This window comes from Rhamphochromis sp. 'chilingali', assembly GCF_963969265.1.
Source record: "Rhamphochromis sp. 'chilingali' genome assembly, chromosome: 8".
Lineage (NCBI taxonomy): Eukaryota > Metazoa > Chordata > Actinopteri > Cichliformes > Cichlidae > Rhamphochromis > Rhamphochromis sp. 'chilingali'.
The window spans coordinates 5,797,504-5,815,305 of record NC_137935.1 but is presented as its reverse complement, the minus strand read 5'-3'; the positions used below and the strand labels follow the sequence as shown (position 1 = coordinate 5,815,305).

Genomic DNA, 17,802 nt, shown 5'->3' with positions numbered 1-17,802 from the left:
AGTGGAGACAAATCTAGAACCTCATTAGCAGAGAATCAGTCGGCTATAAAGATGGTAGATGTGATCGGTAGCACCAGGAGGGATGCAGACATCACTGTACACCACTGTTTATCCTCCCACTTCTACACCGACACTCTGTGGATGTGTGTGTGAATGTTACAGTGCAGAGTGCAGAGGATGAAAGGGCTCATGAGTAAAATCTTTTCAGCTCCTTCCTCTCTGCAGTTCTCCTGCTGGTTGTCGCTTCATTATTTTATCCCTCATCTTTATTTTCACCCCCACCCGGTTCATCTGCTCACTGCAAAGCAACCATCCGGAGAACGTTGCCCCTGAACAGAATTTTGGATGTACGGTTAGACCGCTGTATGAAATCTAAGGCAGTGCCAAATAGTGGTATCTTATTTTATTTTTTCAAATTTTTCACAAATCTGGCAGCTTAGAGGATATCTGTACAAATGTTTACATCCAAAATTTGACTGTTACTTAACTTATTAGCAGTAGATATTAGCATAATCATCTGTTCAGATTAGAATGAGTGTTTGCAGAGTTTTGACAGTATTTTACACCATGAAGATTTTTCCTGCATCGTGTTAAGAAAGGATCAGATCACGAGTGCGTTTGCTAATCTCACCCTAACCAGAGGCTGCAGAATCATCTCTAACAGCCGTCTTACTGAAAAAGACATTACCCACGGCCTGCCACACCACACCGAAGGAGGATGGCGTAGCCAAGGCGCAGCGCCAGGGTGCTTCTTTGATTTACAACAGTAGCATTTCTGTGTAATGACAGTGAACTGAGTCAGTGTGGAAAAACTTAGGCATATTGTTAAAATTGTGCTTGTTTTTCTCAAGATTTTGCAGGCTGTGAATCATCAGTTTCGTAAATGGGTGATTCCTTAAACTTTCTTCTTTCATGCTCAGAATGTACTTGCAATAGCTTATTATGTTATGGTTTGCATTTTGTCGAGCTCCCTTTTATATCAAATTGGGCCGGATGTGGTTAATGAACTAAAATGAGTTTGACATCCCTGGATTAGACTAAAGGAACATTTTAAATCAAGGTTACCATAAACAGTTTGACCAAACGGCAGCCAAGTAAATACTGTTAAACATAATGTCTAAACGCATGTGAAAAGATTGCCCAAGGGCTCATTTAAGAGACATTTAGAAAGGCCTTGATAGTCAATTACAATCAGTTATTGGTAAACAAAAACAAAACAAAAAAAGATTCAAATTCATGTTCAAGATTTGTGAGGTCTTCATGAGTTGTGCACAGTATCCCTGCATGTTTAGTCTTTCTAATGATTTTCAAACTTTCATCATTTCCCATCACACACGCATCTGGACTGAATTATGACACATTATAATTTCAAAACACTTTCAGTCATTAAAAAATAACAAATACTGAAAATTGCACACATTTGTGTGACCTCTGAGAGTTTGTAGATTATCTGTTGTGACATAACCAAAGCACTTAACTTCTCTCCAAATGAATGAGGTGCGTGAGTTATTAAATGTAGAACAGTTGGGTGCGCTGTACTACAGATCAGGTTGATTATTTTATATCACGGGCTGCTGTGGCTCAGGTGGTAGAGCAGGTTTTCTACTAAATGTGGCAGTTCTGTCCCCAGACGCGCCACATGTTGAAGTGTCCACAGGGAAGACGCTGACGCTCCAAATGGCAGGCCAGCACCTTATATTGCAGCTCAGTCACCAGTGATGTGGGTGTGAGTGGGTGGATGATGCAACAACAACATAAAGCACATAAAACGCTATGTTAGCACAGCACATTTATTGTGACTTCACTGTAATATTATTCAAATCAATAAAGGAAAATATTTCATGAATGATTTCACCCCCATTCTCTTTCAGTGCTTTATAGTATTAAAACTATATTGTGTTAGGAAGGAATCCTTAAAATCGCTCTGCCTCAGCAGTGTTCACACTTTGTTAGCATTTTGCTCTTCTCCTGAATCTACACAGGACGGCAGATTGTAGCGAAGCCTCCGTTAGCAGCAGGACGCTAAGAGACATGTTGAAGGAGCATCGCTGTGTTGTGCCTCGCCGTAACAGCTTGCTAATCAATAGAAACTAGCTACAAATTTCCATTCTGTCTGAGAGGAATGACGAACCGACAAAAGAAAAAAAAAAACCTGTTAATCCCAAAGAAACATCTCACAAACAAACACGGTCAGGCAAAAGATAATTTGCTAATATTCAAGTTGAAGCAGTGAGAAGCAAAAATGTGGCGCCGTCTGCAGGTTTGAATTTGCTCTTGTTATCCGCTCCCTCCTTCATGCTTCTCACTAATTTTCTATTTCTATGTAAATTCATCTCCCGCCTGACAGAAAGCTGCAGTGCAGAGCACACGGGATTCGGCGTGGCAGCAAGCCTCTGTAATCGAGGCTGCCTCCACACAATGTTGCACGGCTTAAAACTGCAGCAAATGGGGGCTGGGGGTTAAAGGAGAAGTGTCAGACAGGGAAAATAATGAAATGGCCTTTACATTCTTCTTTACCTTGTCTTCCTGCTCTTTTTTTCCCATCGTGCTCTACATGGAAAGCCAGAAAACAAAAAAATTGTGGCTCTGCTCATGTTTTATCTCAGATTGTTGAATCAATAATCCCCTTCCACCATCTCTTTCTCCTATTTTACTCCCCTGTCTTCATCAATGCCAACTCAGTGATGTTTTCCGCTCGCTGTCCTCCCATTTCTCCGACCTAACGTCTCTCTTTCTGCACTTAATAAGCATTTTTCTCACTCAGACAGACCACAGATAGCAGTCCAGGCAGGGCATTCATTTATTTGCTAGGTGGCTGATGTGCAGCAGAAGTCCACAACATCTGCTGCAGGTTGTTTGTTTCTATTTCTGTTGTCTTGTGTGCACAAAAAGAGAAAAGGATCACATATTGCAACAAGTTGCAGCAGAGGGCTTTTTCCATTATTGCTGTTGAATGCTGGCACGAGTCTCACACTTTCCTCTGGTCTGTTCTCAGTCAGCAAAGTGACGCTTTTATTGTGCACGGAGGTCAGCGCTGCGGCAGAGTGGGATGCGTCACTCACTGCCTGCGTCAGTGGAGCAGCAGTGAACCCTTCATATACGCAGTTCATTCAGACTTTAGCTCCCTGCAGACATCAGATCTGTTTGTGGCAGACAGCCCTCGTGTAAACCTTTTCATACAAAAGGGTTATTGTAGATTATCCACCAGTAAACTGAGGGCAAAAACAAATTGATAATTTTATCTTTTTGAGGGTTAATGTCATTTTGCACTTACCACCGATATGAACAACCAACAGTGTATATAAAGCAGAACAAGTAAGCTTGTTTTACAAAATGAACATGAATCACTTCAATCACCTGTCCCTGAAAAGTGGAAACGGCAAACTTTATAGCTAACTGCATAATGTCCTTGCCATAAACAGAATTTAACCTTAGAGCAAACCCAGAGAAATCACAGAGGGCAAATTCAGTGAAATGTGTTCACTTTTAGTCTGACTACTTGGCAAGCTTCTCTGTAACACCATAAGAGAGTTATTTTAGGTTTACAAGACTAAATCTCTATGTCCAACTTAAAAGGTCATACCTGTAATATCAAGAGAGCGGCATAAAAAAGCTAGAAAAAAAAACTATGCAGCGAATCAGCAGATAGAAACTTAAAAAAAAGAATGTGTTGCTTTTGTCTCAAAATAACATTTAAAAACAGATTTCTCCCAGCAAGCTAGACTCCTATTACAGCTGTTCAACTCTATAAGGCATTAACGGCTTCATTAGTGGCTCAGTCTGCACTGTCCACATGTTCAGCGTCTCTGGCTCCTCCCAGCAGAGCACTTGAACAAGTTCCATTCCAAATCAGATACAATTAGCTACATGTTTACGAAGATAAAGAATAGGTGTTAGAATTGCCACCAGTTCTAACTTTCAGCCACATAGTTAAATGTTTTTTGTGGAAGGGGTGGAGCAATTGCCACGACTGCGCCTCCCGTAAATTTCACATTAACACCTACGACTATTTTAATCTGTTCATTCAGCAAAACATGAAGAAGAGGGAAGATGCAATTCCAGCAGATCAACAGATCTCAATGATGGCCCATATCAGCTGGTGGCTTCAGCTGATATTTTGCTTCCAGTTTGCAACTCTCACATGCAAGGCGGCTATTAAATTACTTTAGTTAGCCTACAGTTATTGCACCCTGCATGCTGCTTTGAAACCCACTTCAGTGTGGTGTCTGTCATCACTAACTCCTGCTCCAGCCTGTGAGTAAGGGGTTTGCTGCTGCTTTTTCCTCCTCTGGCTCTCTTTTTATGATTGTGGACACACAGGGAGGTCCCAGAGCAAAGCCGTAATGCCAGATATGAAGTACTGCAGATGAAAATAATCAATCATCTTTTGGCTATAGTGGTCCTGGCTGAAATGGTCTCCAGCTGTTAAGAAATGCACTGTGAATCAATTCTCTTTTAACTGTGAAAGGCTAAATGAAGTGCGTTAAGTTCATTCATCGACTGGCGAGCATTACTGTTCTGTTCATTTCTGTATGCATATAAGTTAAATATGCTGCGCCGTGTTTGGGTGTGAGGAGAGTGTGTACATATGTGTGTCTCACTCCCTTTCACTACCCTTTGAATGCTGGAGCTGTGTTTCCATGGCAACGCTGACCCCTGGGAGTCAATGTTATTTTTTTTCCACACAAGTAGCCTCTTTGCAATCCCTCTCTCTCTCTCCCTCTCTCTCATCCATCCATCCTTCCCTCCCACTCTTCATCTTCTGTTCTCTCACCAACTCGCATTGCGTCTCTCTCTTCTTTTGCTATTGTGTACCAAAGTAATAAAGAAAAAAAACACTCTTTACTCATTATCTGCTCCTGCACAGTCCATTTTATTCAGTGGCTGTGTCAGCTCTTTCTCCTTTCAGGACATCTTTACACTGTTGACACACATTCACGCACAAACACAGCGCATCAGAAACTCTCCTTCTTCCTCTCTGTATTCAGACATCGTTCAGTCTCAGTTCATCTCTTCTTTGGATCTCTTTGTCTCCCGTCCTTTATAAGGACACCTCTAAAGACAGCTCCCACTGTTTTGCATCTCGCAAACAGGAGCCTTCATCGTCCGTTGTATAATGTCGTCTTCATTTTATAATTCCACTGAATTCAAGATGGGATGTTATCATGCATGTGTAATCGTAACTTCACAGGTGAGACATCGCCTCGTTTCCCTCTCTGCTGAACATGAACAGTGTAAAACATCAGGAACATCTCTCTGTAACACTGATAAACACATTTGTGTAGAAAGACTGACTTTATACTTCTCTTTGGGATTGTAGTGGAATTAATTGCCTGATCAATAAAGAAACAAATCTATCACTTATATTTCTGCTGGGTAAATGTACTTTAAAACGTCGATAACTAAGTAATAACCTATCTCTTTTTTTGCCCAACCTCCCACCAGGCCAAGCTGATCGTCCCCAACAGTACAGCAGGATTGATCATTGGTAAAGGCGGAGCTACAGTCAAGGCAGTGATGGAACAGTCTGGGGCGTGGGTCCAGCTATCCCAGAAGCCAGAAGGTATCAACCTGCAGGAGCGTGTGGTCACCATCAGCGGCGAGCCCGAACAGAACCGGAAAGCAGTGGAGATCATTGTCCAGAAGATCCAGGAGGACCCGCAGAGCTCCTCGTGCCTCAACATCTCCTACTCCAACATCACAGGGCCAGTCGCCAACTCCAACCCCACCGGCTCACCGTACGCCAACTCAACCGAGGTCATGCCAGCTGCCGCAGCCGCTGCCGCGGCTACGGCTTCTTCTCTGCTCGGCCAGGCAGGCCTGGCTGGGGTTGGAGCCTTCCCAACCACTATGTCCAGCCTATCAGGCAACGACTTGCTCGCCATCACTTCTGCCCTCAACACTCTGGCCAGCTATGGTTACAACACCAACTCTCTGGGCCTGGGGCTCAACCCTGCTGCTGCTTCAGGGGTTCTAGCCGCAGTAGCAGCTAATGCAAATCCAGCAGCAGCTGCTGCAGCTAATTTGTTAGCATCCTATGCCAGCGATGCATCCACCAGCGCTGCTCACCCTGCAGCCAGTCTTGGAGGCTTCTCTCTGGGATCCCTAGCTGCTGCTACAGGGGCCACCAATGGTTACTTAAGCGCTGCTTCACCACTTGTGGCATCATCTCTACTGGCCACAGAGAAGCTAGCAGAAGGAGCAAAGGAAGTGGTTGAGATCGCTGTGCCAGAAAACCTAGTGGGAGCCATTCTGGGGAAAGGAGGGAAGACGCTAGTGGAGTACCAGGAGCTGACCGGCGCCAGGATCCAGATCTCCAAGAAGGGCGAGTTCATTCCTGGAACTCGGAACAGGAAGGTGACCATCACAGGTTCCCAGGCCGCCACACAGGCTGCACAGTACCTGATCAGCCAGCGAATCACCTACGAGCAGGGGGTACGCGCCACCAACCCACAGAAGGTGGGCTAAACCTGACAGCCGATGAGAAACGAGGAGGAAAAGAGGAAAAAAAAAGAGTGGGGGCTTGGGGGAGGAGTATAAAAAAAAGTGAGAATGGAAAAAGGAGAGGAGAGCAAGAATGTCGGAAGGAATCGTTCGCACCGTTTTCTTCTGCGTGTTTTCAGTATTCTCTATTAAAAAAAATTTTTTTGACGCAAAGCAAAAATGTGCTGAGAAGACGAGGAGGGAGAGGAGCGAGTTATTACGCTGAAAAACCAAGAAAAAAATGTGCAAAATGTAAATAAGGTTTTATTACTTAACGTCTTGACCTTTTGGGATTTTTTATTGTTTTGTTTATTGTTTTATTGTTTTGTTTCGTTTAGTAAATTAAGCTGTCTGTTTGTTTGTGTATTGTGTGGACAGAGCTGAATGCCATGTAGACAGGCCGACTGCCTGAGAGGCTACAGGAAGTGGGGGGATGGAGGGAAGGGCATGGGTGCGGCAAGGCGGAGGGTTGGGGTTTTGCAGGGTTCAGCCCTCCACCGCCCCCGAACCCAATACGGAAACAACCCTTAGCCCTCCTTCCCCCTGCAGGCCACACCCATCACCCTCCAGTAGGGTTTTTGTTTTTTCTTCTAGGAGATTTACCCCAAACCCCTCGCCCCACCTCCCTTGAATGCCCCTCTCACTTTTTGCTCCCCTGACCTGCCCCTCTCCCTTTTACAAGGGTTTTATAACAAACAAGACTGCAAACCTCAGCCTGGTGTGCGAGAGAAGAAATGCCCTTGACTCCTCCCCCACCGCCGACACCTTCTATTACTTCACCCGCATATGATCGTACCTCCCTCCTCGTCCCCTCGTCTGGGAGATGAAGGGTGAGGTGAAATTGGGCAGAGGTGCGGGGAAAGAGAATCAACCGGGCACTTTTTTTTCTTTTGCACACCTTCCCATACCTGTGATGTATCCCACAAGCAGTGCAGCGCTGCAGGGGTGTTACAGCATGTGACGCCCACCCCCACGTGTGGCTCTAACGTCTCAGATAGAAAGGCGAAGCGCATGCCGATGACCTCACATAGTGAAAAACCCATAAACGACAAGAGCGATACAGCGCAGGCTGCGGCAAACACACAGGATCTATGGCATTTTTTGCAGTCTGCTGTGATAATTCTATTAACTATATTGTCGATATAGGAATCATTACCTTCGTCATTATTTATTAATGAGTTCACCCATATAAGGCTCAGTTGTGTTTTTTTTTTTAATCTGTGAATTCAGGTTGACATGAATGTAAATGAGACTATTTTTGATTTGATTCTTTTGTTTTAATTTAAGTGGATTGAAGATGAATAGTAATGTCACATAGTGTAATATATGTCTTATTTAAGTCCAGTAAGAAAGCCACCCCAGGCATTAGGATCATTACAGTGAAGGATCACCTTATATATCCAGTCAAAGAAAAGAACAGGGAACACACACAGACACGCACACGTTTTCACACTGAAACAGAACATTATGATGCCATATTTGGTGCTAGAAAAGGGAAATCACCATATCTATGATGCAGACTGCAGTAAGACTTCTAGATTAGCAAGAAAAGCTCTAAACCTCTCGTACCACAGGCTGCAGTGCAGCTGAATTAACCTACCTGGTTATCATGCTTAGCTCCTAGCTCATGCTGCAAAAGATCACTGCTGTTTATATGCCCTGTTGCAGTTTGCCTGCATTGTAAAGTTGTAACTAAAATGAATAATCCAGTTGAACTGAAACTAATTCTCGGATAAACTGCTGCTCGGCCTGTGGACACCCGAACCCTTCGGATTAACCCAAACCACAGACTAGATAGAGTGAGAGCAATTAAGACTAACAAGATACTACTGAGAAATGCAAACATTTAGTCGGAGGTAACACTGAAACGTGACAAAGGAACGTCGTTTATCTGGGGTCCACTGCTGAATCTGCAAGCCTCGCTAGTAGATTTGCTTTTTTACGGCAGCGTGCATATCAGTAATGGAGATAAATAGGCTCACTGACCTTTGCTCTTATCACGCATCCGTCCAACTGCCAATGAGATGAAGGGCAGATGAGAGATTTTTAACATATGTCCTGGGAGCTGAGCTCATTTCTGCCTCTGGCAAGCTGTAGGTCTCCCTCGGAAACGGATTTACTGCCCACTGTAGACCCAGGAGGCTGCTGAAGATGCTGTTGTTTCTTCTGTTGTTGAGTTTTTTTTGTTTGTGTCGTGTTATTTTTGTCTGTTTTTTTTAACAATCGGAGTACACTGAATTTTTTTTGTCTTAATGCACTGTGAAGCGAGGGAGAGTTTCTCTCGACCTATGAGGTCAGGGATGTGTGCTATAGATGGCATCGTTGACTGGATGGTTTTTTGTATGGCAGGGAAAAAAACACACATATATGAAATATATGTAGAATGCATATGAAGAACTTCACCGGAAATGCACATCATATCTGAATATTGACGGAGGTGAAAGAGACTAGGTCGATGAAGAGGATCAATCAATTGAGGTCAATTAGATCCTACTTACCTGTTATCTTGGAAAAGTGTTTCGTAATTAGGGGGCAGGATGTTGGGGAGTGTTAGGTGTCCAGTAGTAGATTAAAGAGACTGGAACAAATTCTAAATTCAATATCCTATCGCAGCTGTGTCTTTCTCACGTACTGCACATCCAACAGGCAAGTCCCTGGACAGAGATTTAATTCTAACAGTAGCTGAAGTATGACGGAATGTAAAAGGCCAAAAATGAGGAGGGGGTGCATTTGATTTATTGACCTAAAAGCCTGGTGAGGGGAGGGAACACCTCTAAGACTAAACAAACAGACCTTTTGATTCTTTTGAAACCAATCCGACCCAAAATCCTCCACTGTGCTTTTGAATGTGTCACTCTCTGTTGGAGCGCCAGTGAGGGTTTATCTCCACAGCTTGGTAAGGAGGCTTCTTTACTCCCATCTAACACCATCCACACTCTCCTCACCCTCCCACCCGTCCTCAGTTTTCCAGTGCACTCCCATCCTGACACCCCCTCTCCTCCTACCACATCGCTCCATGGGTGACTATGTCTGGTGTTACGATCAATGCATGTCTGCTGCTTGCCCCGACAAATGCCACAGATTGAGCCTCTTCTCTCTTTGCCTCCTCGGGCAGCTGAGGCTCGGGCCACCAAATGCGACACTATCAGAAAATAACCACGCCCGAAGAGGAAGTCATAGCTGGCAGGGCACAGTGCATAAACACTCTTATTTGTAGTTTGTACTTCATAACAGTGACGAGATACATTACTAGCTTGGAAAACATTGCACAAACACACACATATTTCGAGGGAATAATTTCTCTTTGATAGGGTTTGACTGGATTTTATTGCAAAACCTCATAAAAGATCACAGGAAGCCAGTGTGCTTTTGCTCTGCTATGGAAATATACTGTGCTGAATGCATTCAGTAGGCTGATTTCCATTTCATTTAGAGTAAGATTTGCCTTTTTTCTGCAGGTAGACTCATTTATGGACTTAATATCTATTGAGCAATTTTGGAAAATAATTTTAGGTTTGTTGGTCAGACAAAACAAGCAATTTGTCACATGTAGTTGTTTAGCGGAAACAATAATTACTCAGGTAATTTAAAGATTTTGAATGCTAATTAATTGAAAGTCATGTGGCCGTGTTTCCTCCCCCTGCTTTGGAAAGCGTGCATGCAGCACAGTATGTTTACAGTGGCAAAACTGCACTGAAATTTCTTATATAGGTGCCATTTGATTTAATACTTTAATTCTTTTTTATCTTATTAATTAAACCTTAGGATGACTGTCTTTTACACAGCAGCTAATCTCTTTAGTTATCATAACGTTAGGGGATTGAGATAAAATGTGACAAGTACTAGAAGCAATACATGTTGTGTCGTCCCGTCCCTTATCCTCTGTGTGCCGTAGGAGCTTTTGGATTTACCCGTAGATGTTGGATAGGTTTACACGAGTAATTTTTTTTTTCAATTTGTGGAAGATGCTGCTATTTAATAATAATAACAAGAAAAAAAATACAAGGTAAAAACATATCGAAATCTGTCCTTTAGCTGGAGAGGCTAGTTGCAAGCAGTGTAATACACGCTCTGTTATAAGCTGACAATAAGTTAATAAGAGCATAATTTTAACCTGAACAAGTAAAACCTGTGCCAAAACAGAACTGTAAATGTGTTGATTTAAATCACATTAGGTAAGAGGAGACATACTTTTATATTAAGAAAATGTGAAAAGTGCCAAATGAACCATATTTATAAATCAATACATAGGGGGTCAGTTTTTGAGAACTAGGTACACTAACAGACAAAGCGCTTCAGTATAGCAGTTTGTTCAATCCCTCTTCACTCCTGCCACAAGACGAGGGACCGCCATGTTAGCCAAGTGTTAGCCTGTCCTCTGGGAACTACTCTTCCCAGGATGCAACAGCACTATGACTCTGGGGCTAGAGTATCAATATAGTGATAGGTTAGCATAATAATGCTAAAAAAAAAAATGTGACTAGATAGCATTCTTAAACACAGCCTTTTATAGTTACGATGAAGATGTATTTTGTGGAAATAGATGTTATCTTTTTTGCACGTCTATATTGCATGATATCAAAGTGAAGCGTGGACAAAAAAAAAAATCAAAGAAACAAAAAAAAGAAAAACCATTTAGGAAGTGTGTGTTGTTCATTTTTCGGAGACAAATCTTTGCATGCCGATAAGGGTAGAGCATTTTGGTATTGTTTTACACGCGTTCAGATGTTCGTTGTTTTTCGATGCAGTCGTGTCAAGTCCCGGTCCACCTGCTGCAGGTGAAGACGATGTTTGATTTCGATGTCACGACCGAGTGAGTATTTTGTCGCTAAGCTGTCTAACCTTCCTCAGAGGGATACGAACAAAACTCTCGAACAAACCTAAGACTATTTTGCTACTTGTTGAGCGAGCTTGGACTAAACGCTTCTCAGTTCCTACTTAACTTTCGAACAATTTTTTGAAGAAAAAAAAAATCTGGATTTATTTTCAAATAATAGACTGAGATTGTCCATGAATGTACTCACCTCTCCATAAGTTTGCATATCACTCTTCTGACCACTGGCGTGCAGTAGAGGCTTACATGTGTTTTAGTGTGTCTCTGTAATCTAACCTTACTAACCCCTCGACGCACTCTGTCAGGCTCTCAGTATTAATATGTTGTCTGTCCTTTGAGCCCCCACGCTCTGAGCTCTGGCTTGTCTTGTCATTGAATTGCACCTTATTGACCTCAAATATGACATGGAGCATCTCTGGTCCCGCCCCTCGTGGTCACAAGTGACTCGTAAAGAGAGACAGTGTGTGAGAAAGAGGTGAAAGATCCCCTCCCTTACTTTTAAATCCAAAATAACGCACAGACACACTATGCTGTGTGCTGCACCGCCTGCCTCCCTTGGGTGACTCGCTGCAGAATTTGGGACAGATTGTGTTTTCACTCCCTTAACATGCAATCCAAGGCTCTGATCTCAGGGAGAGAGAGAAAAAACAGCACTGAACATTGCCAGTGTGGGTTTTGAATCCTGATCCCCCTCCTCCCCTCTCTCTCTGTCTCTCTCTGTCCTAAGTTTCCCAGTTCAGTTTAATTAGATGCTATTGGCTTCGGTGTCAAATTTTTTTGTTTTTTTGCCAAAGTCTCTCTCCGGATTTGCAGTGCGGTCATGCTTCGTATACTGACAGATGTTGTCATGGGAAGTGGCCCGCTGTTCACAAAACTAACTGAGATGGGGAAACGATCGGGATTTCCATTATTGCTCCTCAGTGACACGTTTGCACTAAACCTTCTGCTGTTACAGTGCACGGCACGCCGAGCTGAGGTGGGGGTCAGTGTGCGAGACTACTGTAGATGGTAGCCTTACTGTAGGTGTTCATTCAGCATTGTATTTAGATGTGCATGCTCCTCTCTCTCTCCCGCCCTCTGAGTTTGTCTGCTTTAGGCCCGCTCCGTGGTGTCTGTGTTGCGGCGTAGCTGGCTAGCCATGTTTTATTCATGTCTTATTTTTGTTGGCTTTTGTTTTTACTGTAACGTGTAGAGGAATGCAAACTCAATTCTGACCTGCTCGCCAGGTGACCTCATTGCTTCTCAGTGGGTGTGTGGCTCTCCGACATAGTCCCCAGCTCTTGTTCTCTGCCCCCCGCCTACCCTCCACCGCCACGCCTACCTCCACAAACCCACTCTCACCCACACCCACCACCTTTTCAAAACAACATCTAAGACATCTTTTGGGACCCCGCTCCCCACCCCCTTTTCCACCCTTCTTCCTCCCCCAACTCGGGCCCCATCGAAGCACCAGCAACGGTAGACTGCATTTGTCATATCACTGTTTTTCTGTTCCTTCTCTCGTTTCTCTGTTTATTTTTTTCCTGGTTTTGATTTGTACTGTATGCTCTAACCCAAACCAGTTTTAACAAAATGCCATTTTCTGTATGTAGCCTGTTTACCCTACTCCACCCCCCACCCCCCCTACACACACACACACACACACACACACACACACACACACACACACACACACACAAACACAATATCCTCCATGCCCTCTTTTTTTGCACTTTCACTGCCCACTCCTCCTCCTCGCCCAAACATACACACACTTTCCTCCTCCGCCTCCCACGAGTCTCTTCTCTCGAGTGCCAAAATAGAACAGAGAGGGAAAAAAAGCAAAACAAAACAAAAAAAAAGACAACAACAACAACTACTACTACCATTCCAAGCGTTTCTTTGAGTTGTTCTTGTGTGTCGGACATCCATCCTGGAAGCACCCATGAAGCCAGCATGCTCCGCCCTCATAACATGATGTCGCTCATGACGCCTCAACTGAACAGCACCTTGCCCCCCACCACCACCACCTCCTCCTCCTCCTCCTCCTCCTCCTCACCACCCCCACAGAGCTAAACCCGACAAGGATTAACCCTTCTGCAGGTTGGCTACCTACCTACTGTCCTGCCTCTCAACCTACCTTAAAAAAAAAGCCCTACCGCTCATGCCAGCTGCTTTCCTAATTCTGTCATTTCTTCAGCCTGTGGGACTTCATTGATTGTGTGCCATAGTGTTGGGGGCACCTTTCACTCTCCTCACCTCCCCCTTCTTTCTATACCCCCACCCCACCTTTCTCTCTCTCTCTCTCTATAACCCCTCTCGCTCTCGCTCCATTTGATTTTTCTCGATGGGAAAGATTAAAAAAAAACCTCCATTTTCTAATGATGATTTTTTTTGTTGTTGTTTAACATCCAAACCACGCACGCCGACACATGCACCGCCCCCAGTGCAGTGGTGTGGGGAGTGTTTACGCACCGTCAGCTGCGCAGCCATCCTCTGTCTTCTTGAACTTTTTGAACTTTCACCCCCTCATGAACTTTATTGACCTTCTTCCTCCTCCTCCTACCCCCCTTCTGTGTTCATCCAACTGTTTGGACGATAACTCTCCATTCCATCCCCAAAACCTCTCTGAGACTGTGCAATGCTAGCTGATATGATTGGATTTTTTTGTTTGTTTGTTTGTTGCTCACCATTGGGGACAGTTCTCGGAGCTATAAGTCAAAAAAGAACAAAAAAAAACATATGAAAGGAAGAAAAAAATATTTTAAAAAATGCAGACAAACAAAAAAAGGATAAAACACTAAACAATTGTTTCTCCACAATTTCATTTTTTTTCTCTCTCATTGTAAATATTTTTGTCAGATTTTTTGCCGAGGTGTAAAGAGAGAAGTGTTGAGCAGAAAGGGGCGGGCAGCATAAAGAGAAACTAGTGGACGCGGTAGACGATCGTAACACTTTTCATCCTCTGTATCCGATACTTAGGTCTGCCTGTATAATCGGCTATGCTAGTTCTACTGTGTTAACCTGTGCTGTTGTTATTAGTGTTGATTTACCTACTGTATTCGCTGTTTAGCGTTCATGTCGGCTAGCCAACTTTTTAGATAAGTGTGCTCATCAAATAATAATACTAATCTTGAGAAATAGTCCGAGCCATTCTCAACGTAGGCTTGCTTTTGTACATTTGTTGATGTTTCTTAACAGTGAGTTGTAGTGGCACTAGTATCTTTTTAATCATCAAGCCATAGTGATTGAAAACGCTTGGTCATGTTAGAGACATATCATCGTGGAAGACGGCTCGACTCAGCTCCTCCAAGTCGGAGAAAGAAAAACAAAAACAGGGAGGCGGAGGCAGAAAATTGAAAAACAAAAGAAGAAGAAATTAAGCTTCTCCCGGGCTACAAAATGAGGAAGATGAGCTGCTAACTTTTGTGCAATACAGTCCTAGTTTACATAACATAGAAGGATAGTTTAGAGATGATTAACCTCTGCAGGTGCCGCTCAACCACTCCGCTGCCTGCAGAACCAAACTTGTATCATATCTCCATATTTCGCCTCCACATCAAAGACATGTTGAAACTATTAAAGTGACTGTGTGAGATTAGACTCCACCATTTCATTGCATTGCTCTGAGCTCCACTCTTGATTTATGCTGCCTGCCCCATTGCCTTGAGAACACCACATGAGCTATTTATTTCTCAGACTATTATTATACTATTAATAAATAACAACACAACGAGAAAAAGGGAACGACTGGAAAAAGGTGAATTAATATTATAATTGTTTTGTTTTTATTTTTAGTATTTAGTGGTTGCTTTTAACAACATTCATTAACTGACTTAAAGATTACTGAATATTTAATGTAATTGTAGCATTGTGTTTGTAAAGAGAAAAAAACCTAGTGAGTTGTGTTTCTTGACTTGTGGATTACCAGTGAAGTGGGCAATCTAGTGCTAATATATATGAGGTCTTTTTTTAAGGATTCTTATTTTGCGACAGCAACAGCAGTCATTATAAATGTTCATTTTAGCATCACCTGTCTTCCGTTGTCTTATTCTTCACCTTCCACCACACTCTGCATCATCACAGTAACACATCGCAAGTCTGAGGGTGGGGACCGAATGTGTGTTTGGGCGAATCGAGGTGCGCGCGCGAGGGTGTGTGTGAGCAGCGTGTGTCGTGAATGTGTGTTAGTTAACGAACCTGTGTTTATTTGTGTGTCTATGCAAAATATGGTGCACATGTGCTTGTATCTTGCGTGTCTGTCTGCTCACACGTGCGAATCTGCGTGCGTCTGCGTGGATGTGTGTGTGTGTGCGATTGTTGGGTCTGTGAGGGGGGGTTCGGGGTGGGTGTTGTGTCCAGTGTCCACCAAAAGCTAAAACTTGTCAGGCTTCCATACTTCCTGATGGAACCTCCTGACGTTATAGCTGCAAACCCTCATCATGTGATCTGACTCAACTCGACTGTCCATAACCCCTTCAGTCACCTGACCAACCAAATCAACCAATCACTGTCCACCACTACCGCCTTCCCCCTGCGCCATCCTTTGCTGCACACCACGTCAGCCCCATGTGATGTTCTCCATTGATAACATACTACTGTCACAATCTACTGTTACATGCTGACAGATCTGGGGATAAATACGCTTGCTTTCGTTCATTCGAGGTGTTTTCACCTTTGAGATTATTACTAAGCGCTCCTTAAATCAAGGCAAGTGTCCCTCAGGTTGTTTGACTTTTAAAGGATCAGTTCACCCATATTTAATGTTTTCCCAACAAGTGCAATATCTGTCAATAATTTATGCTCCAAAACGCTGGAGGTGAATGGAGTTAAGTCCGTGGTGGTGCTCACAGCATTAAAAATGCATATGTAAATTTAATTCACATTTGTGTGCATATATTTCTGAGGAAACCACAGCCCTCGCTGCAAACAGCTTTGCTGTAGTTTCTGGGACTGATAAGTCAAAACACCACGTGAGTCAAAAAGACAGGTGCTGTCTAACCATCTAAAAAAATTTGAATGTGACTTGAACAGTTTGGGAGATTTTAGCTGTACAGAAGTCAGATTTCTCTTAAATAATAATGAAGGAGATAGGCTACATTTACCAAATAACAGCAATGCCCTTCTCTGTTATATAAGAAACTCCTTGTGAATAATTTTATGTAGAAAGTATTTTCTCTCTGCCAAACTACACCTGCTAACTGTGGAAGGAAACGTGCATCTACCTGTGACAAGACAGCTGAGCTGTGATGATGGTTAGCTACATGTTTCCTTTAAGTGGCAGATATAGTTCCATAGAAGCGAAATAAAAATTACATCAAAGATAATAAAGATAATTTTTTGTTTGTTTTTTAGTAATCTTTTCAAACTCTAAGAAAATAGCACTCGACAAGTACAAATTTGGATTTATAACATTGAAATTTTGAGGTACATAACTTGAAATGTTGAGATGATAACCCAGCCTTACAAAAATAAATAAATCAGCAACTTAAACAGGCTTCAGTAGTTACTGCTGTGGTGTCATCCAATCATGTTTTTTGGTTCCTTGATCACCACAGCCCGGGTCCCGCATAGTTTTATTACACCGAAAAGCTGGTATCTCCAAAATTGGGCAGCTTACACCAAATAAATCGAGATGGATAAATAACTCTATGGCCCAAAATGTCAATTTGATTTTGAGAAGAATTGTACCTCTAAGTAAGAAACTATTTCTTGGATAGCTTGGATGAACTGACCCGTTAATCAGCCTGAGGTGGACTTGTTCTGTTTAATTTCTTCAGCGTCATTTAATGAAATTTAGTTTGTTTTCCCCAGAACTGCATATTACATTTCTACTGTTCATACTACTGTACGTGCTGCATACTACCTTACCAGGTCAGAATCCACCTTAACCTGTCTCCATGCCAACCACAGAGGAGCCAGTTGCATGGCAACCGGCTTCCGCCACAACAAAACAACCTACCAACCAGCCATCTTTCTCAACTGATGAGGCCACGCCCACCTGACTATGATCGCTCCGTAGAAGAAGAGATAGAGGAAGAGAGAGGATAGGAAGAAGGGATGACAGATGAAAGAGATGTAGTTGTGATTCTCAGGGTGTCTTATATAGATCTACTGTTTAGTCTGTTCTCCAGTCTCTCACTGGTGTCCTGTTGCCCCTAACTGAGCCCAAAGACGATCATGTCCTCCTCTGATAAAGTCCTTGTTTGATTGACTACTGACTAATTCCTCTCCATCAGTTGATTGATAGTATTGATTGACCAATTCTCTTGAGAGCTTGAGCTGAAAGGAGCTCAGCACTGTAACTAATGTTTACAACCCAAATGAGACCAACAACGCTGTTGAAAGAATGTCTAGGACTTAAAAAAAAAAAAGGGAAAAAAAAGAAAAAAAGAGAGACAAATCTCTGAAGAGTACTTATTTCTAAATGATGGAACTTTTCGCTTACTTTCTATGTGACATGAGGTAATGTAATTTTTTTCAGTCATTGCATGTGACTATTTTTA

The 17,802-nt window shown here is 42.9% G+C and overlaps 1 protein-coding gene across 3 annotated transcripts in view; it reads left to right on the top strand.

Annotated features, from left to right (window-relative positions):
• The window catches only part of nova2 (NOVA alternative splicing regulator 2), an 87,130-nt gene extending 71,802 nt beyond the window's left edge, over positions 1-15,328 (top strand). For all 3 annotated transcript variants that reach the window (XM_080888558.1, XM_080888557.1, XM_080888559.1), the window contains one exon: positions 5,446-15,328. In XM_080888558.1, coding sequence (XP_080744684.1) covers positions 5,446-6,468 — 1,023 coding nt within the window. In that variant the 3' untranslated portion in view covers positions 6,469-15,328. The remainder of the gene's footprint in view (positions 1-5,445) is intronic.
• The last annotated feature ends 2,474 nt before the right edge of the window (positions 15,329-17,802 follow it).